The 24,505-nt window shown below is 37.8% G+C and overlaps 1 protein-coding gene across 2 annotated transcripts in view; it reads left to right on the top strand.

Annotated features, from left to right (window-relative positions):
- SUCO (SUN domain containing ossification factor) overlaps window positions 1–12,185 on the top strand; it is a 137,389-nt gene extending 125,204 nt beyond the window's left edge. The window contains exons 16-17 of one of the 2 annotated variants that reach the window (XM_049881201.1): window positions 9,058–9,113; window positions 10,152–12,185. In XM_049881201.1, coding sequence (XP_049737158.1) covers window positions 9,058–9,113; window positions 10,152–10,595 — 500 coding nt within the window. In that variant the 3' untranslated portion in view covers window positions 10,596–12,185. Of the gene's footprint in view, window positions 1–9,057; window positions 9,114–10,151 lie in introns of those variants that run through there. The other variant, XM_049881200.1, reaches the window with a different exon arrangement.
- The last annotated feature ends 12,320 nt before the right edge of the window (window positions 12,186–24,505 follow it).

The following is a 24,505-nucleotide window of genomic DNA, read 5'->3' as shown; positions in this document are numbered from 1 at the left end:
TTACATATTTCATTTAGGAGTGCTTTCTCAATAATCGTTGGCTTTCCTCCCTTTTTAGTAACTGAGCAGCACGTTTCATTCTGTTAGATCATTGCTGAGCTTCGGTGATTTCCTGATATCGCAGACTTAACCCTTATGTGTGTGTTTACTCAGGGCTTATAAAGCTATCCCTCCTTGCTGCTTTTGTTCGTTTTGATTGCTGTCCCTTTTTATAAGTGAAATTTGTAACTGAAGTATAACATACATTCAAGAAAGTGTAATTACCATATTTAAAGTTCACTGAATTTTCACAAACTGAGCAAACTTGTATAACCAACACCCAGACCATTATCCAGCACCCCATAAGCTTCTTGTGTTCTTTAAGTTACTACCCATCCCCTCCTCCCAGAGTAGCCACTATTTTGATTTCTAACTATTGATCGTGAGATTCACTATGCCATTAAGTATAATTCTGGTTTATTTATTTTCATTCCTGTATAGTATGCCATTATAATAAAGATACTACCTATTATTCACTTTTGGATTATTTCCAGTTAGGCCATTTTCAGTTGCAGTGAACACATGTACGCATTTCTGTTGGGTATATGCCCAGAAATGGGATTGCTGGACCATAAAGTATGTGTGTATTTCAACTTTAGATATTGCCACACGGTTTTCCAGATTGTAATATGAAGTTATATTCCCATCAGCCGCGTTTGAAGGTTCCGTGTGCTCCACGTCCTGATTAGCATTTAGTATTGTTGGTCCTTTAGCCATTATGGTGGATATGCATGCATTCCTGATTTCAGCTGTATATGTGCAATTAAGGAATATGTTAGAGATGCTTATCTCGCTCAGCATTTTTAGTCTGATTTTAAATTAACTGAAATCCTGGCTGTTTTACTATTTTCTTTATCTAACCCTTCAAGGGCAAATGCATCTGATGGTAGATGTACTTGTATTTTAAAAGAGCTAGGTCATCTTAGTTCATCTTTACAAGTAGAGAAACTTAAGTGCACTAGGCAGGTGTCTTAGTCATCCAGTGCCGCCATAACAGAAATACCACAAGTGGATGGCTTCAACAAAGAGTTGTTTGTTCTTTCACAGCCAGTAGGCTAGAAGTCTGAATTCAGGTCACTGGCTCCAGGGGAAGGCTTTCTCTCTCTGTCGGCTCTGAAGGAACGTCCTTGTGATGCATCAGTCTTCTCTCGGCCTGGGTGCATCTCAGCACAGGAATCTCAGGTCCAAAGGATGCACTCTACTCCCAGTGCTGCTTGGTGGTATGAGGTCCCTGTGCCTCCCTACTCGCTTCTCTCCCTTACATCTCAAAAGAGATTGGCCCAAGATACTGCCTAATCTTGTAGACCTCATCAGTATAATTGCGGCTAATCTATCTCATTACATCACAGCGATAGGACCTACAACACGTGGGAAGTCACATCAGAAGATAAAATGGTAGACAGTCATGCAAGGGAATCATGACCTAGCCAAGTTGGCAGATATTTTGAGGGGGACACAATTCAATCCATGGCAGCAGGAGATTGGTTTTAATCCTGATTCTGCTGCTAGTTAATTCATTTCTTTCTTTTCCTGTTTGCATTAACCCGTTTCTTACGGCATGTATCAGAGCCCGCCTTGATTTTAGCCATCCTGTACTGGCCTTGTTTTTGCATCTGAGCTCTACGGCCCCACAGGAGAAAGACCTGGTGATCCGCATTGTAAGGATCACAGCCAAGAAGACCCTGGGGGGCAGTTCTGCTCTGCCTGGGGGTCTCTGTGAGTCAGGGTCAGCTGGACAGCACCCAGCAGCACCAAGCTCTGTGAGAAGGGACCATGGCTTATTTTTATACTAAATTTAGTACTTGCACAAAGTTGACAGTATTAATACAGATTGGACAGATTACATAATCTCTTGCCTGTTTAAAAAAAACCCAAACCCAGCGCCGTCAAGTCGATTCCAACTCATAGCGACCCTATAGGACAGAGCAGAACTGCCCCATAGAGTTTCCAAGGAGCGCCTGGCAGATTCGAACTGCCGACCCTTTGGTTAGCAGCCGTTGCACTTAACCACTACACCACCAGGGTTTCGTTTTGCCTGTTAAATGGTACTTAGATGATTGATGTTGTAAATTATTGAATTTATTCGAAGCTTTTTTCTCTTAGTGGCCTTTCTCTCTCTCCTCCCCATGTTTATGCTTTGATCTGCTACACTTTTGTTGCTTGGCCAGGTGTACCAGAACTAGTACCCAGTTGCCGTTGAGGTCAGTCCGGACTCACGGTGACCCCGTGTGTGTCAGATATTTTCTGAAGTAGATCACCAGACCTTTCTTCCAAGGTTCCTCTCAGGGGACTGGAGCCTCTCAATTTTTAGTTAGCATCTGAGCACATGAACCATTTCTACCCAGGGATTCGCAGGGAGGCCAAAATGGTTTTGATCTCTTAAAAATGTTTTTTATTGTGAAATATAAGGGAAATACTAAAAGGTTAATAAAATCAAAACGCACAGCTTTTCAAGTAATCATAAAGTGAATACCTGCGTAATGGCCACTCAGATCAAGAAATAGAACATGGTCAGCATTCGTGGTATCCCTTATAATCATCTTCTTGATTGAAATGTTTAAATTCCTAAATCGTATAATTTAAATTTTGCCAGGTTTGAACTTTTTGATAAATGGAAACCTACCATGTATATTCCTTTTTGTCTCTTTTCATTCAGTATTTTATTTGTCAGATTCATTTTTACATATAGCTGTAGTTCATTTTTAATATTGTATAGTGTTTCAATAATGGACTAAATCACAGTATATTTATCCATTCTACTCTTGTTTACAGTCTGGGGCTATTACAAATCACCGTGGTGACCGTGGTGTAGACATTCCCTGTTTATACACTGGAGCACGGTCATGTCTGTTTCTCTAGCGCTGTTACCTAGATGTAACGCTGCTAGGGTGCAGGCCATGTTTATCTGCAGGTTCTGAGATTGCTTTCCAAAGTGCTTGTGTCCGTTTATGTTTCAGCCAGCCCTGCAGGTTTCCTTTGCTGTACGTTCTTCCCAACGCGGGGAATTATCAGGTTAACAAAACATTTTTAATCTCTTTGCAGATGTAATTTGCAGGTACCTGATTCTTAATGAGATTGAGCATCTTAAGCCTTTTGGTCGTTTGACTGTCCTGCGCTTTTTTGGGTTTTTTTGCTGATTCTTCTGTTGGGTTCACTTTTTTTTTCCCAATTATTTATAGTTCTCTTTAAGATTTGGGTACTAGTTGTTGGTTGGTTAAACATGTTGCAGATATCTTATTCCACTCTGGGATATGTCTTTTTATTCTCTTTGTAGTTATTGTTAGCTGCCGTGGAGTCAGTTCCAACCCATAGCGACCCCACGCGCAACAGAACGAGACACTGCCTGGTCCGGTACCATCCTCCAAATTGTGGCTGTGCTTAAGCCCGTTGTTGCACCCACTGTAGCATTCTAACTCGTTGAGGGTCTTCCTCTTTTTCGCTGACCCTCTATTTTACCAAGCGTGATGTGCCTCTCCAGGGACTGATCCCTCCTGACAACATGTCCAAAGTATGCGAGATGTAGTCTCGCCATCCTTGCTTTTAAGGAGCATTCTGATTGCACTTCTTCCAAGACAGAATTGTTAGTTCTTTTGGCAGTCCATGATGTATTCAAGATTCTTCGCCAACACCACAATTCAAAGGTGTCAGTTCTTCTTCAGTTTTCCTTATTCATTGTCCAGCTTTCACATGCATATGATGCAATTGAAAACACCATGGCTTGGGTCGGGCACACCTTAGTCCTCAAGGTGACATCTTTGCTTATCAACACTTTAAAGAGGCCTTTTACAGCTGATTTGCCCAATGCAATGTGTCTTTTGACTTCTTGACTGCTACTTCCATGGGTGTTGATCATGGATCCAAGTAAAATGAAATCCTTGACAATTTCAATCTTTTCTCCATTTATCATGATGTTGCTCATTGGTCCAGTTGTGAGGATTTTTGTTTTCTTTATGTTGAGGTGTAATCCATACTGAAGGCTGTGGTCTTTGATCATCATCAGTAAGTACTTTAAGTCCTCTTCACTTTTCAGCAAGCAAGGTGGTGTCATCTGCATAACACAGGTTGTTGATGAGTCTTCCTGCAATCCTGATGCCCGTTCTTCTTCATATAGTCCAGCTTCTCGGATGATTTGCTCAGCATACGGATTGAATAGGTATGGTGAAAGGGTACAACCCTGATGCACACCTTTCCTGACTTTAAACCATGCGGTATCCCCTTGTTCTGTCAAACAACTGTGTCTTGATCCACGTACATATTCCTTATGAGCACAATTAAGTGTTCCAAGATTCCCGTTCTCCTCAGTGTTATCCATAAACTGTTAAAATGATCCACACAGTCGAATGCCTTAGCATAGTCAGTAAAACACAGGTAAACATCTTTCTGGTATCCTCTGCTTTCAGCCGGGATCCATCTGACATCAGCAATGATATCCCTGGTTCCACATCCTCTTCTAAATCTGGCTTGAATTTCTGGCAGTTCCCTGTCGATATAGTTACTGCTGCAGCCACTTTTGAATGACCTTCAGCAGAATTTTGGTGGCATGTGATATTAATGATATTGTTCGATTATTTCCACATTTGGTTGGATCACCTTTCTTGGGAATAGTTATAAATATGGATCTCTTCCAGGTGGTTGGCCAGGTAGCTGTCTTCCAGATTTCTTGGCATGGACGAGTGAGCACTTGCAGTGCTGCCTCTGTTGAAGCATCTCAGTTGGTATTTTTTCTGTTTAGGCGGAGTCTTTTCAAATAAGAGAAGAAGCTCTTAATTTTAATATGATCAAATTGAGCTTTTTATCTCTTTGTTGAACAGAATTTCCCACTCCAAGTTTATGAAATATATTCTTTTATATTTCAAATGCTTCTTTTGCCTTTCATTTTTAGATCTTTAGCCACCTGGAATTCATTTTTTTTGTGTGTGTATGGTGTTAGAGGTTACAATATAAAATTTTATACGGTATTCAGTTGTCTCAGAAAATAACTGAAAAGACTGCCCTTCCCTCATGGCTGTGCAGTGCCACCTCTGTTGTATTAATAAGTGATATACAATAACCAAACCTGTTGCCATCAATTCCAAAAAATAGATACACCCGTTGATCTCTGTATCACTAACATATTGCGTTAATAAGCATAACTTCTAAGTAAGTCTTAGATATCTGCTATATAACAAGTGCTCCCACGTTGTTATTGTTCTTCAAAAGTTTGGGGACCATTATTGGCTCTTTAAATTTCCATGTAAATTTAGAACCATCTGCTAAGTGTTCCATCCGAAAAGCGTTAGGCTTTTGTTTGAGATTACATTGACTCTAAAATGAATTTGGAAAGAGCATAGTCTGTGTTCTCCAAAGAGGTCACCTCTTGTTAGCTTTATTCTTAGGATCTGTATTTTTAATACTATTGTAAGTGGTATCTTTTCTGTGTGTGTTTGTTGCTGGTATGTAGGATTATACTCAGTTTTTGTATATTTATTTCACATACAACAACCTTGCTTTACTTGAATAATTCATTGGTAGGTTATTTTGGTTTTTCTGTAAATGCGTGCACACCTGAGCGTAAAGACAATTTTGTTTCTTCCTTTCCAGTCTTTATAACTTTTATTTCTTTTGCTTCCCTAACAAATATGGCTAGCATTTTCAGCAGTGTTAATTTAGAAGTGGTTGACAGGCACCTTTGTCTTGTTCCTAATCTGAAAGAAAAAGCTTTCAGCATTTCACTGTTGAGTATTATATTTGCCATTAAGTGTTTTGTAGATACCCTTTATCTAGGAAGGTTCCTCCCTGTTCCTGGTTTGCTAATAGTTCCCCTTCCCCATGTGCTTAATTTTGCCAAATATTTTTTTCTGTGCCTTTTTAAGATGATGTTTATTTTTTAATCTGCTGAAATGAATTTCATTAATTATCTAAAGTTAGATCAATATTACATTCTTGAACAAATTGGTCATATGTGTATATTTTATATATATGTATTTTTTATTTTACATAATTTTGTTTGATAATAATTAAGAATTTTACATCTATTCATAAATAAGATTGGCATCTAATTTTTTAATTATCAGACTTGGTTTTGGTATGTAAGGCTTGTAAAACTAGATGGGAATGCTCTTTTTTTTTTTTTTTTCCTGTTCTCAGAAAAAGTTTTAAGATCATAATTATTTTTTTTTTGAATCGGTAAAGTCCTGTGAGCCTAGAAGAGTTTTTGGCTCTTAATTTGGGTTGTAGGAACCAGGTTTTTTTGTTTGTTTTTAATTCTAAATTAAAATTTTCCAGGAATTTGTCCATTTTATCTAAATGTTAAAATTTAGTAGCATAAAGGTGTTTGCATAGCTTATCTTTTGCCTGATATCTGTCCTTTTTTTCTCCCCTTCCTTGCCCTCAGTAGGACTTTTGTGGGGAGAGGAGTGGGTAATTCTCTTTTGCTGGCATTAGATTGGAAGCTGTACACTGTTTCTGCTCTTTTACTGGTTACCCTAGAAATTACAGATACTATCAAAGTCTGAAATTAATCATACTTTTACCTCTTCCTGTACAATATGAAGATCTTAAAATAATTTGACTGTCTCCAACATGATTCGTATGTTATTGTTGTTGTGTGTTTTAATCCTGTTGTTTCAGCTTAGCTTTAACTCAACAAGGTATAATTAAGAAGTACCATTGTTATTTTACAATTAATATTAATTAGGATTGACCCACATATCTATGACTTTCTTTGGGCTTCAGCCCCTATTTCTAAGACCTACCATTTGTAATTACTTTCCTTCACCCTGAAATATTCTTTCTTTAATCTTGTTTTGACTTTTTTTGGGCTCTTCAACTCTCTAGTTTGATATATTTTATTAATACAGGTAGTCCTTGATTTACGACGTATTCTAGTTACAATGAACTACACTTACGACCATCATTTTTTTTTGCACATTTTATTGTTAGTAGTATGTACTTAAATATGTACTACATCCAGTGTTGTAGCACATGATTTGCTAATGTCTTCATTCTCATGCAAGCCCCCAAAGACACATAAAGATCAGGTTTATAAAGATACTGATAACTGAAAACTAAACAGAAAAAGTATTCCAATTCTGCTTAAAACAGAATCATTGGAACAGACCCCTGTTGGAAGTCGAGGACAACCCCTACTGGAAAGTGCTCAGCCATTATTTCTTCCCACGTAGTAACTCTACCCCGTTCTTTTTGTGGTTCTCCAGTTTAATTAAATGTGTGTTAGTCCTTCTTTATCCTGTCTCCTAAATGCTCCCATATTTTTCACATTTTGCCTTTCTATGCTGCATTCTGGATGACTTCTTCTGATCTGCCTTATGGGTCACACATTCTTCAGCTGTGTCTATTAAATTCATCTGTTGAGTTTTTAATTTCAGTTATTATATTTATCCATTTCTAGGGGTTCTTTTTGCATTTTTTAAACATTTTATTGTTGGATGCTATTGAGTCTATCCTGACTCGTAAGTGACCCCAGGTGATAGAGTAAAATTGCCCCATAGGGTTTTCTTGGCTATAGTCTTTATGGGAGCAAATCTCCACCCAGTCATTCTCCTCAGAGTCACTGGGTGGGTCAAACTGGTGACCTTTCAGCACTTAACTACTAGGCCACCAGGTCTCCTTACACATCTTATAGATCTCTTGTTTTTCCTGTAGATATTTTCAAGCTTATTTATGTATTTAAACATAATAAGCTTAATGTATAGTAGTCCTCCCTTATCCATGGTTTCATTATCTGCGATTTCAGTTAGCTGTGGCTAACTATGGTCTGAAAATATCTAGGAAAATTCTAGAAATAAACAATTCATAAGTTTTAAATTACGCACGGTTCTGAGTAACATGATGAAATCTCACAACATTCCGCTCCTTCCCCCGGGGATGTGAATCATCCCTCCGTCCAGCGTATCCATGCTATATAAGTTACCTACCTGTCAGTCACTTTTCATTTAAAGGAAGAAGCACTTTATGGCTTCTCTTTGGCATATCGGAATTGCCAGCATCACTGCTCATGCGCTCTTGGGGCCATTATTAACTAAAATAAGGGTAACTTGAACACAAACACTGTGATACTGCAGATAGTCAATCTGATAACCGAGACAGGTACTATGGAGCTACCTTCAGAAGTGGGCATAGTCAGTTTTTATAAAAAGCAACTTGATTGTTTTTTTAATATATATCTCTAATAATATGCTAGAAATGACTGTTTAGAACTTTAGGATATTTTAACATTTTATTATTTTTCTCAACAAATATCTAGAACATAATGTAAAAAAGCATAGTTGGCTGAGTAGTAGTATTAGTAAATCCCATAGTAGTACTTTTTCACATGTGATTGTATTTTGTCCTTGTAGCGGTAAAGGAGGAGTTGTCATAAAAGCACTTAAAATAATCAAATCTTAGAAACGCAGAGCTAAAACAGATCTAATTTATGCATTATGCCGAAGTGTTCCTCATTATTGGTTGGTCGTGTGTATTGCAAGTTCTAGTGGTTTTCAGATTTTGGAGTTCATAGTTTTGATCGTATGAAGAAACAGGAAAACATGTCTTGGATCTTGTATTGTGTATGTTTCCTCTAACTGGCGTCCGTGCGTGGTCACAGCCACCCGCTGCACATTGTTAATCCTCACTGGTGATGCAGTGCAGTTTGTTGTTTTAGGGGAGATAATTCAGATGATCTGTGGGTTTGGTGTTAGCTTATTCAGTAATGTTGTCAGGTAAGAGGGCAGGGCTAGGCCCAAAGAAGGAGCCTATTCTGTTGGCCGGTAGCCAACTCTTAGTTAAAAGCTTAACAAGGGAGCAGAGAAATTTGAAGATGACCAATTAAGTGTAATATAAGAATGGTACCATTTCTTGCTCTGCTTATTTTGGCTTACTAATTTAAAATGCATAAATATGGTTATCCTGGTATACATATAAATTCATTGGTCCTATTGTGAAAGTAATCCTTAAGGGATAATATTCTGTTTTGTAGTGTTTAATCATAGCATAATCTACTTCCCATTTGACATCTGTGTTTTTTCTTATTTATAGTAAACCCAAATGATTTGTATATCGTAGAACCCCTCAAGTTCTCTCCAGGAAAAAAGGTAATATTTTGTTTTAAGTGTATTTTTCTGTTTTGTGGTAGTACATGAAGAAATAGGTTGAAAGGTTTAGTATAACCCCTAAGTTGTCCTTAAACTTACATTTATTTTCAGTCATAGTAATGGTGTAAATAAACGTTACAGCAGACTACAACCAACAGGCCAAATCTGACTTGTGGCCTGTTTTGTACAGCCTTGGAGCTAAGAAGGGTTTCCACATTTTTGAAGTATTGTAAAATAAAACAAAGAAGGGTAATCAACAGAGACAGCATGTGACCCACTGCAAAGCCTTAAATACTATCCGACCCTCTACAGAGAAAGCTGGCCAATCCTGGATGATAGCCATTATTTATTACCTAATGCATGCCAGCCACAGTGCGCACATCATTCCCGTAATCCTCACAACTGCCTGAAGATGGTTTTATCCCCATTTTTCAGATGAGAAAACTGAAACGCAGAGAGTTCGTGTCTTCCTTAAATGACTCATAGTCAAATAGGTGGCAAAGCTCAGGCTGCAAAGTCTTTGCTCTTTCATTTTGCCTCAAATTAAATTATTCTTTTTGATTAGAGCTAACTGTCTCCACATAAAGGAACTTGTATGGCTTTGCCAAATAGCCCAGGATTTAATCCCAGTTTGGCTGCTTATTTATAACCAGAGCTCTGAGCCTTGGCTTTCTTGTCTAGGAAAAAAAAAAAAAAAAGGAAGCAGGGATAAAATAGTCACCTGTCAGGCTTAGTAAGATACACGTGACAATAACGAGCATTACATCTGGCGCATAAGTAGGTGTTCACACGTTAGTCATCATCCTGGAAGTCTGTATTCAGAGATGGCATATAAATAATTTAAAGGGTTTTGGGTAGTAGCATTCACCAAATGGGAAGATAGTGATGGTATCTATACAGAACGTAACAGTATATGCGCATGCTGTTTTCCTTTTCACCAGCAGATGGCACTGTCCACCATTAGTTCAGTCTCTAGGCTGTTTGATTAGATAACTGTTGGAGGTCTGATTCCTACCTTTTCTTTTACATATGCTACAGAAGAAACGCTGCAAGTACAAAACTGAAAAAATTGAGACCATCAAGCCAGCAGATCCATTGCACCCTATACCCAATGGAGACATAAAAGGAAGGAAGCCCTTTACGAACCAGAGAGATTTTTCTAACCTGGGAGAGGTTTATCACTCTTCCTATAAGGGCCCCCCCTCTGAGGGAAGCTCAGAAACTTCATCACAATCGGAAGAGTCTTATTTTTGTGGCATTTCAGCTTGCACAAGCCTGTGCAACGGACAGTCCCAAAAGACAAAGACTGAGAAGAGGGCGTTAAAACGAAGGCGATCTAAAGTCCAAGACCAAGGGAAATTGATCAAAACTCTCATACAGACTAAGTCAGGATCACTGCCGAGCCTGCACGACATAATTAAAGGAAACAAAGAGCTCACCGTGGGAACACTGGGTGTTACGGCCGTCTCGGGACATATCTGAAAGTAACGGAGCTTTTCATACCAGAGACTTTTTTGTTGTTCTTTGAAGAGGCGTCTGTGGTATTTGAAGGGGTCGAGGGAGGGAGAAGCTATTAATGGAAAAAGTATTCGGAAATTAGGGTTTCTGCCTTTTTAAAAATTAGATGGGATTGCGTCAATCTTGGGTAATGAGTTGCAGTTTTACAAGGCTGATCACTTCCTACAATGACAATGGTAGACATTTTATAAAGATGTTTTTTCACGGATTAATTACTGGAACAGAAGTAATTTGGGAGCCCAGTTCCTTGGCTGGGATAGGAATGAAAGCCCAAGCCTCTTCCTTTAGCTTTGTTCCTATTTCTTGCACCTTCCCATATTTATGTGCCTTTTGTCTATTTATAATGCCACTGGAAGAGGAGGGAGACTTTTCTGTCATTTGATTTCTTTTATAACTTTGTTAGTATTTTGGAAGCTGCGAACACTACAAGGCTTTAGGGTGGTCTGTGCCTGAAGCTTAGCAATGTGGTCAGACAGTGTACAAATCCTGAAAGACTTGGCAATTAGATCTCTGCTTAGCAAACTCACTGGCAACGAACACTCGCTGGAATTTTTAAGTTTATTTTTCTAGGTAAATGGTGATGCTGTATTTTTATTTAACTCATTTGGATTGGATTACTTTTTCTTTAGTAACTTAATGAGAAAAAATAAATCACCATACAAGATGTTTTCTTGCAAACGACTGGTATTTGCAAGCAAAGTTTTTATAAATTCACCTTATAAAGACATTTAGCCACTTGTGAAGGCTTTCTTTAGCTTTATTACATTTTAAGAATTCACAATAAACACTAACCCTCCAAACTTTCCGATCATTTTTTCTAATACAACAAATACGAAGTTTGAAAGTTTGGCAGATGAACCCAGGTCTCATGGTATAATCACTGCCTATGTACATATGCACAGAATCAGCTCGCGAGTTTGTCAGGCTTTGTCTAATTGGTCAAATCTAAAGGGATCATCCCATGATGTTTGCTTTGTATTGGCTACAAATGTGCAGAGGTATACATGTGTGATGTCAGTGTGTCTGTCTGCATTTTGTCTTTTTTTTTCCTTTTAAAAAATTGTCATTGGCTGAATAAGATGACTTCTTGGCGTGTGATTGTGCAGCAGTGAGTGAAAGTAGAATGTTTCTTTTTGAAAGGGAGACAGTTTTGTGTTGTAAGACTTAAATTATAACTTATTGAGCACTTTTAGTAATAACTGTTTATGAACTTGTCGAAAACCTTTCTTGGGGTATTGTTTGTAATGTGACTTATTTAAAGCCTTTTTGTTTGTTTAAGTTGCTGCTTTTATGTTCTGTTAACAGTATGTTTTAGATTTAATTTTTTTCCAGTCTGCACAGTTAGCCATTCAGAGCACGAGGGCTTGATTGTAGTCCTCTTGAAAGAGGCCCAGTCTGGAACAGAGGTCGAGTGGGAGGTTACACCATCTGTGTGCAGCATCCAGTGTTGTGGAAAGAAGGCTCAACAATATGTAACTACGAAGCTGTAGTGCCATTAGAAACTGTGAATTTCCAAATAAATCTGAACACTTGTCTTTATTAATTACTGGCTGTTCCCAGTCTTTGAGAGAGGACTCACAAATTCATTACTAACCTCATAGATACAAGTTTTGCCACTTTTAAAGCTAAATATAGCAGCATCGCATTAAATAAGTGATCGCGTTTCTGCCAACTGGGAACTGATTGGACTTTCACATACATTTTGTTCCCTATAAAATCATAATTTCATCTTTTTAAACACTAAAATGACAGTTTTGAATCTTTATTTACTAGGATACCTTTTGTGAATTTTTGGATAGGTTTTCATGCATGTGCTTTTCTGTTATTAGGTGCTATCTGGCGCTCCGTGGAAACTCCGTGGGGCAGCTCTACTCTGTCCTGTAGGGTCGCTATGAGTGGGAAACGACTTGAGGGCACTGGGTATCTTTAGGACTACTAATTTTGAACTGTTTTATAATATTTTGCACATACATATATACATTTTCTTTGGATGAACCATTTGAAAACGTGTGGCACATCCTGAGTCTTCACCCCCTAATACTTAGTATGTGTTTTCTAAGAATAAGGACATTAACTCACACAGCCATAATACCAGTATCACACCTAAAAACATGAGCAGTAGTTCCATAATATCTTATTTACAGGCCATATTCAAATTTCTCCAGTTATCCGCCCCCCCGACACGCTTTTAAAAAAAATCTATAGTCCATTTGGTTATTTTCTTTTTAGACTTAAAAAATATGAATTGAATTATATCAATAATTAACTGTGAATGGTCTACATATGCCAGTTAAAAGACAGAGACTATCGAGAGTAGATAAAAAAGACCCAACTACATGTTATATGTTGTCTGCAAGAAACCCACTTAAGATATAAAGTCAGATTTAAAGTAAAGGGATGAAGAAAGACATGCCATACTAACACTAATCAAAAGAAAGCTGAGTAGCTGTATTCAGATGAAGTGGATTTCAGCAAGGAAAATTATCAGGTGTAAAGAAGGTATAAAGTAATCAATTCACCAAGAAGACGTAATCCTGAATACGTATGTGCCTAATTTTTTTTTTTAACAACAGCAGCAAAATGTATAAGGCAGAAACTGATAGACAAATCCACTGTTACTGTTGGCACTGTCAGCCACCACCAGTAATTGACAGAGTCAGCACTCAGAAAATCAGTGGGGATATAGTTGAACTGAAAAGCACTATCAACTGGATCTAATTAACAGAATACTCAACAGTGAAATACACATTTTCTCAAGCTCACACGGAACAGTCACTAAATAGACCATATCCCGGGCCATAAAACACACATTAAAAAATTACACAAAGTGTGCCGTCAGACCACAGTGGAATTAAAGTAGAAATGAGTGACAGAAAGGTAAAAAAATCCCAAAATATTTGGAGATTAAACAACACACTTCTAAAAAAAATGTGGGTCAAAGAAGAAGTCTTAAGAGAAATTTAAATATATTTTGAACAAAATTAAAATGAAAATACAAGTTATCAAAGTTTGAGGGATGCAGCAAAAGTAGTGGTTTAGAGGGAAACTGAGAGCACTGAATGCATACATTAGGGAAAAAATCAATAAGCTTCCACCTTAGGAAACTTGAAAAATGAGCAAATTAAATCCAAAGTAAGCAGAAGAAAAGTTAGAACAAAATCAATGAAATTAAAAACAGGAGATTAATAGATAAATTAACAAAACCAAAAGCTGATTCTTTGAAAAGAACAATGAAATTGATAAACCTCTAGCTATGCTAACCAAGAAAAAGATAGAAATTACTAATACAAGAAATGAAAGGGGCCATCGCAGCTTATCCCATGGACATTCAAAGGATAATAACTCTAAGCTCACAAATTTGATAGATTAAATGGACCAATTTCTTGCAAGACACAATCTACCAAAATTTACACAAAATGAAATAGATATTGTGAAGAAGCTTATAGCTATTAAGGAGCCCTGGTGGCCCAATGGTTAAGAGTTCAGCTGCTAACTAAAATGTTGAATCCACCAGCTGCACCTTGGAAACCCTATGGGGCAGTTCTGCTCTGTCCTACAGGGTCACCATGAGTCAGACGACTCAATGGCAGTGGGTTTTTTAAATTTTTTATAGAGCTATTAAATTGAATCAATAATTAATAATCTTCCAAAACAGAAATCACCAGACCCAGATGATGTCACTGGTAAATTATACCAAACATTTAAAGAATTAACACCAATCTTTCTCAAACTCTTACAAAAAATAGGAGGAAAACTTCTTAACTCAATGTGTAGAGCATTACCTTAATGCTGAAACCAAAGACATTACTAGGAAGGAAAATTATGGAGCAGTTGTCTCTCATGACCATAGATGCAAAAATCCTCAAAAAATGTATAAAAGAATCAGGCACCGTGACCAAATGTTATTTATGCCAGGTAATTAAAAAAAAAAAAAATTTTTTTTTTTTTTTAAGCAAGGTTGCCACAACATTTGCAAATCAATGTAATTCACATGAACAGGCTAAAGAAGAAAAATTATTATAGCAATAGGTGCAGAAAAAGTGTTTAACAAAGTCTAATGTCCATTCAAGATAAAATCTCATGAACTAGGAAGAGAGGGGAGTGAAATCTTGTTACATGCTGCAATATGGATGAACCTTGAAAAACGATGCTGAGTGAAATAAGTCACTTACAAATGGACAAATACTGTACGATCCCACTGACGTGAACTATCTATGATAGGCAAGAGTATGGAGACAAAAGTTTATTAGTGGTCACCAGTGGTAGGCAGGAAGGAGGAAAAGAAGAGGACATTGCTTAGGGGACACTGAGCTTCTGTTAAGGGTGATGGGAGAATTTTGGAAATGGATAGTGGTGATAGATGGACAACAAGATGAAGATGATTAATGTCACTGAATTGGAGATTTAAAAATGTTGGAATGATAAATGTTTTATTACACATACATTTACCACAATAAAAAAAATTCTCATAAAAAGGAATAAAATGTATACATATTGAGAAGGAAGAAATAAAACTGTCTTTGATCACAGGTGATATGATCATCTATATAAAAAACCCCAAAAAGTTGGCAAAACTCTTGGAAATAATAAGCAGTTATATCAAGGTTGCAGGGTACAAGATTGATATGCAAAAGTCAATTGCTTTCCTATATACCAGCAAGGAACAATTGGAATTTGAAATTAAAAACACAACATCATTTACATTAGCACCAAAAAAGTTAAATAGGTATAAATATAAAAGCTATATAAGGAAAACTATAAAACTACGGTGAATGAAGTCAAAGGAGATCTAAATAAATTAAGAGATATTCCACATCTCTTCAATATTTTTAAGGTATCAATTTTTCCTAAATTGACCTATAGATTCAACACAATCCCAAACAAAATCCAAGCAATTTATTTTGTGGATATTGACAAACTGATTCTAAAGTTTATATGGAAAATAGCCAAGACAGTACTGAAGAACAGAATTGGAAGACCCACACTACCAGACTTCAAGACTTACTATAAACTCCAGTGATCAAGGTGGTGTGGTATTGAAGGAATAGACAAATAAATAGATCAGTGGAACAGAATAGAGAGCCCAGAAATAGACCCACATAAATATGGTCAATTGATCTTTGCCAAAGGAGCAAAAGTAATTCAACAGAGAAATGCTGGCCTTTTCACAAATGGTGCTAGAACAATTATCCATCCACATGCAAAAAAAAAAAAAAAGACCTAAACACAGAGGTTATGTCTTTTGCAAAAATTAACTGAAAATGGATCATAGACTTAACTATAAAATACAAAACTATACAACGTCTAGAAGATAAAATAGAAAATCTAGGTGACCTTGGATTTGGCAATGGCTTTCTTTTTTTTTCACATACAACACCAAAAGCATGATCCATAAAAGAAAAAATTGATAAGTTGGACTGCATTAAAATAAAAATATCTGCTCTGCGAAAGACTGTTAAGAAAAAGAGGACTTCTAAGAGGTGGAGCCAACATGGTGCTATAGACAGAAGCACCAGCCCTCCCTCCACCGCAAAGATCCGAAGAAGTAACAGACATCAATCCTAGAACCCTAAGCGTCAAATGACAAGATAAAGAACTCAGCCAAGCACCAAATACGAAACCCTGGTGGAGTATTGATTAAGTGGTACTGCTGCTAACCAAAGGGTCAGCAGTTCGAACCCACCAGACGCTCCTTGGAAACTCTATGGGGCAGTTCTACTGTCTTATAGGGTTGCTATGAGTCGGAATCGACTTGACGGCACTGGGTTTGGTTTTTGGTTTTTTAAGCACCAAATGTAAGAAACTGACAGAGAGCAGAGAGCAAGGAGAGATACGAGTGGAGGTCCCCTATCAGCTAAAGTAGCGTGGATTCACGGTCTTGGATTCCTGTCGGAGATCGGTGTACAGGGAGTACGGGAAAGCAACTTCATGGAGCTCCCAGCAGTAGACAGAGCACCCAGTAACCAGCAATATGTGCTTTCCAAACCCCCACCCTTCTTCCCCCTGCCTGGCCTCCACCACTTCCCAGTGGGCCAAGTGATTGTGGCCTGGGAGGCGCTGAGTCTGTGCTGCTTGGATTTGCCCTGCCCATACCAGCCAGCTCCTTCAGTGCCGTTTTGTTGTTGCTGGAGTTGCTTTTTTTGGCTTCTTTTGGTTTCTTCCTGGTCTCTCACCTCCTCCTCATCCCTTCTCTTGAACACCTGGCTCTGTGTGCCATCTTTGGGGAACTGCTTTTCCAGTCCGTGCCACCATGCTGGTGGGATCACCGGGGCCTTTTTGCTTTGTTTGTTTTCTTTTTCTTTTCATGGCTTGGGAGCCCTTCTAGCCAGGCTGTATTGTGTGGCTTGGGGGCCACTTCCCTGGTCTGTACAGCTACATCAGTGGGATCCCCAGGGGCATTTCTTCTTTTTTTCTTTTTATCTTTCCTCATTTCTCAGTTTCTCATCTCTACTTACTGTTTTCCTGTCTCCTGAGTACTTGGAGCTGTGTGCCATCTCTGCACCTTCTAGCCAGGCTATACTGGGCAGCTTGGAGCCACTTCACCTGTCAGCACAGCTATGTCAGTGGGATCACTGGGGGTCTTTCTCTTTCTTTTTCTTTCTTCATTTCTGTTTCTCGTCTCTCTCTCTACATACCTTCTTTCCCTGTCTCCTGAATACCTGGTGCTGTGTGCCATCTACCTCTGCCCTTTCTACCCGGGCTGTACTGCACTGCTTGGGAGCCACTTCCCCAGTCTGCACAGCCATGTCAGTGGGATCACTGGGGGCCTTTTTTATTTTTTTTTTTTCCCTTTTCATCTTTCTTCATTTCTCAGTTTCTTATCTCTCTCTCCTTACCTTCTTTTCCTATCTCCTGAATATCTGGCTTTGTATGCCATCTCTGCACCTTATAGCCAGGCTGTACTGGGCAGCATGGGCTCCACTTTCCCAGTCTGCACAGCCACATCAGTGGGATCACAGGGGCCTCTTTTTTTCTTTATTTTTTCTTTTATCTTTTCCTTGTTCTTACTTTTTCAGTTTCTTGTCTCTTTTTGCTTTCCTTCTTGTCTCCTGAATACCCAGCACTGTGTGCCATCTCCACCCCTTCTAGATGGGCTGTGCCCTGAGGCCTGGAAGTCACTTCCCCAGTCACCAGTGGGATCCCTGAGGTCATCTTTTTTTTTTTTTTTTCTTCATTTCTCAGTTTCTTGTCTCTCCATTCCAATTGCAAGCTCCCCTGGCATTTTGTTTATTGGGCTCCTGTTTCTCTTTCCTCTCTTCTTTCCCATACCCATTTTAGCTCCACACATCACAACCTTCCCCTTCTCTCTGGCCTACCTGTACCGTGCACTGAACATCACACCCCTGAGCAGCACAGGCATGGCCTGCTAGAATCTGCCCTACACTGACCCCCAGCCTGCCCTGTTGGCCCTAGTACCTGCCACAAACAACCCATCCCAGCCCCTCACTTTCAGGTGGGCCTGCCCTGCTGAACCATAGCTAAGCCACTGCTCCTGCCCATTGGAAAAGGAGGTGAAAAAATATCATGCCCACAGATGAACAAACAACAAAGAATGCACAGCCTGCCTGCTCAGATGTAACCAAATAAAAAAGCAGGATGTAACAAACAAATCTACAATCAATCAACGAAGAAAATAACTACCGAATGTCCTGAAGACAGCAGACAATATCAAAACATATTAAAAAAATAGAACAGGATGGTTCCAGTAAGCATCCAAAATAAAACACCAGATGACTTTCCAGTAGAAGAAAAGGCAGTAGAACTACCTGATAGGGAATTCAAATCTCTAATATTCAGAGCTATCCAAGAGCTGAAGCAAAAAAGCAGACAAAAATTGGGGAAAAATAGATAAATTAATGGAAAAGGCATACAAATTTATGGAAAATACAGACAAAAAATGGAAGAATTCATGTTAATATAGGAACAAAACATCAAATAAACAATTAGAAATCATACAAAAATAACAATTAGTAACCCAAAAGATAAACAAGATTTCAGAAATAGGCATTGTTGTTGAAGGTTTGAGGACCAGGTTTGAAACAATGGAAGACAGTATCAGTGAAACTGAAGACAAATCCTTGGATACAACTTTGAGGAAAAAATAAAGAAGAAACCCTGAGAATTATGTGGGAAACATCAAAAGCAAAAATTTGCAAGTGATCAGAGTTCCCAAAGGGGGGGAAATAGAAAACACAGAATCATTGAAAAACTGCTGACAGAAAAATTTCCTAATATCATGAAAGATGAAAAGCTGTTTTGGTCATCTGGTGCTGCTGTAACAGAAATACCACAAGTGGATAGCTTTAACAAAGACAATTTTATTCTTTCACAGCCCAGTAGACTAGAAGTCTGGATTCAGGGCATCAGCTCCAGGAGAACGCTTTCTCTGTTGGGTCTGCAGAGGAAGGTCTGTGTCATCAATCTTCCCTTGGTGTAGGAGCTTCTCTGTGCAGGAACCTCAGTTCCAAAAAACACACTCTGCTCCTGGCACTTCTCTCATGGTGGTATGAGGTACTCCTGTCTCTCTACTCACTTCTTTTATATCTCAAAAGAGATTGGCCTAAGACATTATCTAATCTTGTAGATCTCATCAATATAACTGCCATTAATCCATCTCCTTATATCATAGCGATAGGATTTACAACACATAGGGAAATCACATCAGATGACAAAATGGTAGACAATCATACAATACTGGGAATCATGACCTAGTCAAGTTGACAGATATTTTAGGGGGACACAATTCAATCCATGACGCTGACCATCCAAGAAGCTCAACAAACCCCATGTAGGATAGACCCCCAAAAGAAAATGGTCAAGGCCTATCATAATCTCAGTTGCTAAAACCAAAGACAAAGAATCCTGAGAGCAGCTCAAGAAAAATGAAAAGTCACATACTGAGGGGAAACAATAAGACAACTCTGATTACTCAGCAGAAACCATGCAGGCAAGAAAGCAATGGGGTGACATATATAAAACCTTGAAAGAAAAAAATTGCCAGCCAAGAATAATATATCCTGCAAAACTTTTGCTCAAATATGATGGTGAAATTAGGACATTTCCAGATAAACAGAAATTAAGGAAATATATAAAAGCCAAACTAAACTTAGAAGAATTATTAAAGGGAGTCCTTCACTTTGAGAACAAACAACAGAAGACCACACCCTGAATCTAGGATGCAAGATCGCACCAGGCAGATACCAGCCTACAAAAAGAACTCTCAAGAACTATTCAAAATGAAAAGATTTAAAATGGCGAACCAGAAAGGTTAATCTGTAAACAACAATAACATCAGAACAATAAAATTGGGATTAAACAGTATAGGTATAGAACTTTCTAAAGGAGAGGAAGGCAAGGTGATATCAAGTAATAATAGACTGGTTCAAAGCTAGGAAGATAAGGGTAAATTTCAAGATAACCACAAAGAGCTAACAAACCTACCCATCAAAATAAAGAAGTAAAACCAAGTCTCAGTAAAAACAAAATCTGTAAAGAAAAGAAATGAAAAAAAAAAAAAATCCACAAACAAAAGGAGCTCAGAACAGGAGAGTAAGAGGAACAAAGAATTCAGCACAGGAGAGTAAGAGAAACAGGAAACGACTGCACCACACACACACAAAAAAAAGCACTACAAAATGATAGCAATAAACTCACACCTATCAATAATTACACTGAACATAAATGACCTAAATGCATGCATAAAGAGACAGAGAGTGACAGAATGGATAAAAAAACGATTCATCAGTATGCTGTCTACAAACAACTCACCTTGGAAAAAAGATGTAAATTTATTAAAAATCAAAGGATGGAAAAAATATAATAAGCAAACAGCTACCAAAAAAGCAGGAGTGGCAATACTAATCTCAGATAAAATGACTTTAAAACAAAATTCACCATAAAAGACAAAGAAGGCCACTATATAATGATTAAAGGAATGATCCATCATGAAGACATAACCATAATAAATACCTATGCACTCAATGACAGGGCTCCAAAATACTTAAACTCTAACAGCACTGAAAAGAGAAATTGATAGTTACACAATAATAGTAGGAGACTTCAACACACCACTCTTGGTAAAGGACAGAACATCTAGAAAGAAACTCAACAAAGATACAGAAGATCTAAAGGACACAATCAGCCAACTTGACCTCATAGACACATACAGAACACTCAACGGCTGCAAAGTGCATATTCTTTTCCAATGCACATGGAACCTTTTCCAGAATAGACCACATCTTAGCCCACAGAGCAACCCTCAACAAAATCAAAAGCATTGAGATAATACAGAGTATCTTCTCAGACCACAGTGCCATCAAAGTAGAAATTAACAACAGGAAGAGCAAGGAAAAAAATCAAATACATGGAAACCAAATAACGCCCTCCTTAAAAATCACTGGGTAACGGAAGAAATCAAAGATGGAATAAAAATATTCCTAGAATCAAATGAGAATGAAAACACATCATTCCAAAACCTTTGGGACACAGCAAAGGCAGTGCTCCGAGTTCAATTTATAGCAATAGATACACATCAAAAAAGAAGGGACAAAATCAAAACTGTAGCTACACAACTCAACAAATACTGAAGAGAAAAAGAAGCCCGCAGCCACCTGAAAATGGAAATAATAAAGATCAGAGCAGAAATAAATGAAATAGAGAATAAAAAAAAAAAAATAGAATCAGTAAGACCAAAAGTTGGTTCTTGAAAGAGATCAACAAAATCAGCAAACCACTGGCTAAACTGACAAAAGAAAAACAGGAGGGGATGCAAATAACCCAAATAAGAAATGAAATGGGGGACATTACAATGGACCCAACTAAAATAAAAAGGATAACAGAGTATTATGGAAAACTATATTCTGACAAATTTGAAAACCTAGAGGAAATGGACAAATTTCTAGAAACACACTACCTATCCAAACTATCCAAAAAGATGTTGAAAATCTGAACAGACCCATAACAAGAGAAGAGATTGAAAAGGCAATAATAATAACAACAATAAAAAAAAAGAACCTCCCAACAACAAAAAAAAAAGCCCTGGCCCAGATGGCTTCAATAGAGAATTCTACCAAACATTCAGAGAAGAGCTTACATCAGTACTACTCAAACTATTTTAGAACATACAAAAGGAAGTGATACTTCTGAAATCATTTTATGAAGCCAGCATAACCCTGATACCAAAACCAGGCAAACATACCACACACACACACAAAAAGGAAATTACAAACCAGTACCTCTCATGCATAGAGATGCAAAAACTCCCACCAAAATTCTAGCCAATAGAATTCAGCATCATTATCCAAAAAATAATACACCACAACTAAGGATTCACACAAGGTATGCAAGGATGGTTCAACATTAGAAAATCAATCAATGTAATCCACCACAGAAATAAAAGAATCACATGATCATCTCAATTGACGCAGAATGGGCATTTGACAAAGTCCAACACCCATTCCTGATAAAAACTTTCAATAAAATAGGTATAGAAGGGAAATTCCTCAACATAATAATATGCAAAACCAACAGCCAACACCATTCTTAATGGAGAAAAGCTGAAATTATTCCCCTTGAGAACAGGAAACAAGACAAGGATGACCTTTATCACCACTTGTATTTAACATGGTGCTGAAACTCCTAGCTAGAGCAATAAGGCAAGAAAAAGAAATAAAGGGCATCCAAATTGGTAAAGAAGAAGTAAAATTGTCCCTATTTGTGGATGATATGATAGAATACATAGAAAACCCAAAACACTCCATGAGAAAACTATTGGAACTAATAGATTCAGCAGATTAGCAGAATACAAGATAAACATAGAAAATCGGTTGGATTCCTATACACCAACAAAAAAAAAAAAAAAACGATGAAAAGGAAATCAGGAAAACAATACCATATATAATAGCCCCTGAAAACATAAAATATTTAGGAATAAATCTAACCAGAGATGTAAAAGACCTATACAAAGGAAACTACAAAACGCTCCTGCAAGAAACCAAAAGAGATGTACATAAACAGAAGAACTTACCATGTTCATGGGTAGGTAGACTCAACATTGTGAAAGTGACAATTCTACCCAAAGCAATTTACAAATAGAATGCAATCCCAACCCAAATACCAACAGCATTCCTTAAAGAGATGGAAAAACTAATCACTAACTTTATATGGAAAGGAAAGAGGCCCTGGTTAAGTAAAGCACTATTGAAGAGGAATAAAGTAGGAGGACTCACGCTACCTGACCTCAGAACCTACTATACAGCCACATTAGTCAAAATAGCCTGGTACTGGTACAACGACAGATACATTGACCAATGGAACAGAATTGAGAACCCAGATGTAAATCCATCCACCTGTGGTCACCTGATCTTTGACAAAGGCCCGAAGTCCAATAGATGGGAAAAAGACAGTCTTTTTAACAAATGGTCCTGGTAAAACTGGATGTCCATCTGCAAAAAAATGAAACAGGACCCATACCTCACACCATGCACAAAAACTAACTCAAAATGAATCAAAAACCTGTATAAAAAGCCAAAAATTATAAAGATCATAGAAGAAAAAATAGGATCAACGTTAGAGGCCCTAATACACAGCATTAACAGGATACATACCATAACTAACAAAACACAAACTTCAGAAGATAAGCTGGATAACTGGGATCTTCTAAAAAATTAAACATTTAGTGCTCATCAAAAGACTTCACCAAAAGAATAAAAAGAGAACCTAAAGAATGTGAAAAAAATTTTGCTATTACAAACCCAACAATGGTCTAAAATCTACAGGAAAATCCAACAGCTCTACAACAAAAGACAAATAATCCAACTAAAAAATTGGCAAAGGAAATGAACAAACACTTCACCAAAGAAGACATTCAAGTAGTTAACAGGCGCATGAGGAAATGCTTGCGATCACTAGCCATTAGAGAAATGCAAATCAAAATCACAATAAGATACCATCTCACCCCAGAATTACTGGCACGAATCAAAAAAACAGAAAATAACAAATGTTGGAGAGGCTGCGGGGAGATTAGAACCCTTATGCACTGCTGGTGGGAATTGAAAAATGATACAAATATTTTGGAAAACCATATGGAGCTTCCTTAGAAAGCTAGAAATAGAAATACCATATGATTCAGCAATCCCACTCCTAGGAATACATCCTAGAGAAATAAAAGCCATCACACGAATAGACATAAGCACACCCATGTTTATTGCAGCATTGTTCACAGTAGCAAAGAGAAACAGCCTAGATGCCCATCAACAGATGAATGGATAAACAAGCTATGGTACATACACACAATGGAGTAGTATGCAATGATAAAGAACAACAATGAATCTGCAAAGCATCTCACAACATAGATGAATCTGGAGTGCATCATACTGTGTGAAATAAGTCAGTCACAAAAGGACATATATTGTATGAGACCACTACTATAAAATTTCATGAATAGGTTTATACACAGAAAGAAAAATCTTTGATGTTTATGAGGGAAGGGAGGGATGGAAAAACACTAAATAGATAATATATAAATAGTAACTTTGGTGAAGGGTAAGACAGTACACAATACTGGGGAAGCCAGCACAACTTGTACAAGGCAAGGTCATGGATGCTCCATAGACATATCCAAATTCCCCAAGGGACTGAAATGCTGGGCTGAGAGCTGTGGGGACCATGGTCTTGGAGAGCATCTAGCTCAATTAGCATAGCAGTTTATAAGGAAAATGTTCTACATTCTACTTTGGTGAGTAGCGTCTGGGGTCTTAAAAGACTGTAGAGGTCATCTAAGGTACTCCAGTGGTCTCACCCCTTTGGGAGCAAGGGAGAATGAAGAAAACTAAAGATACAAGGAGAAGATTAGTCCAAAGGACTAATGGACCACA

Source organism: Elephas maximus, chromosome 3 (genome assembly GCF_024166365.1).
Source record: "Elephas maximus indicus isolate mEleMax1 chromosome 3, mEleMax1 primary haplotype, whole genome shotgun sequence".
Classification (NCBI taxonomy): Eukaryota; Metazoa; Chordata; class Mammalia; order Proboscidea; family Elephantidae; genus Elephas; species Elephas maximus.
The sequence above is the reverse complement of the archived record's forward strand: the minus strand, read 5'-3'. Positions and strand labels throughout refer to the sequence as shown.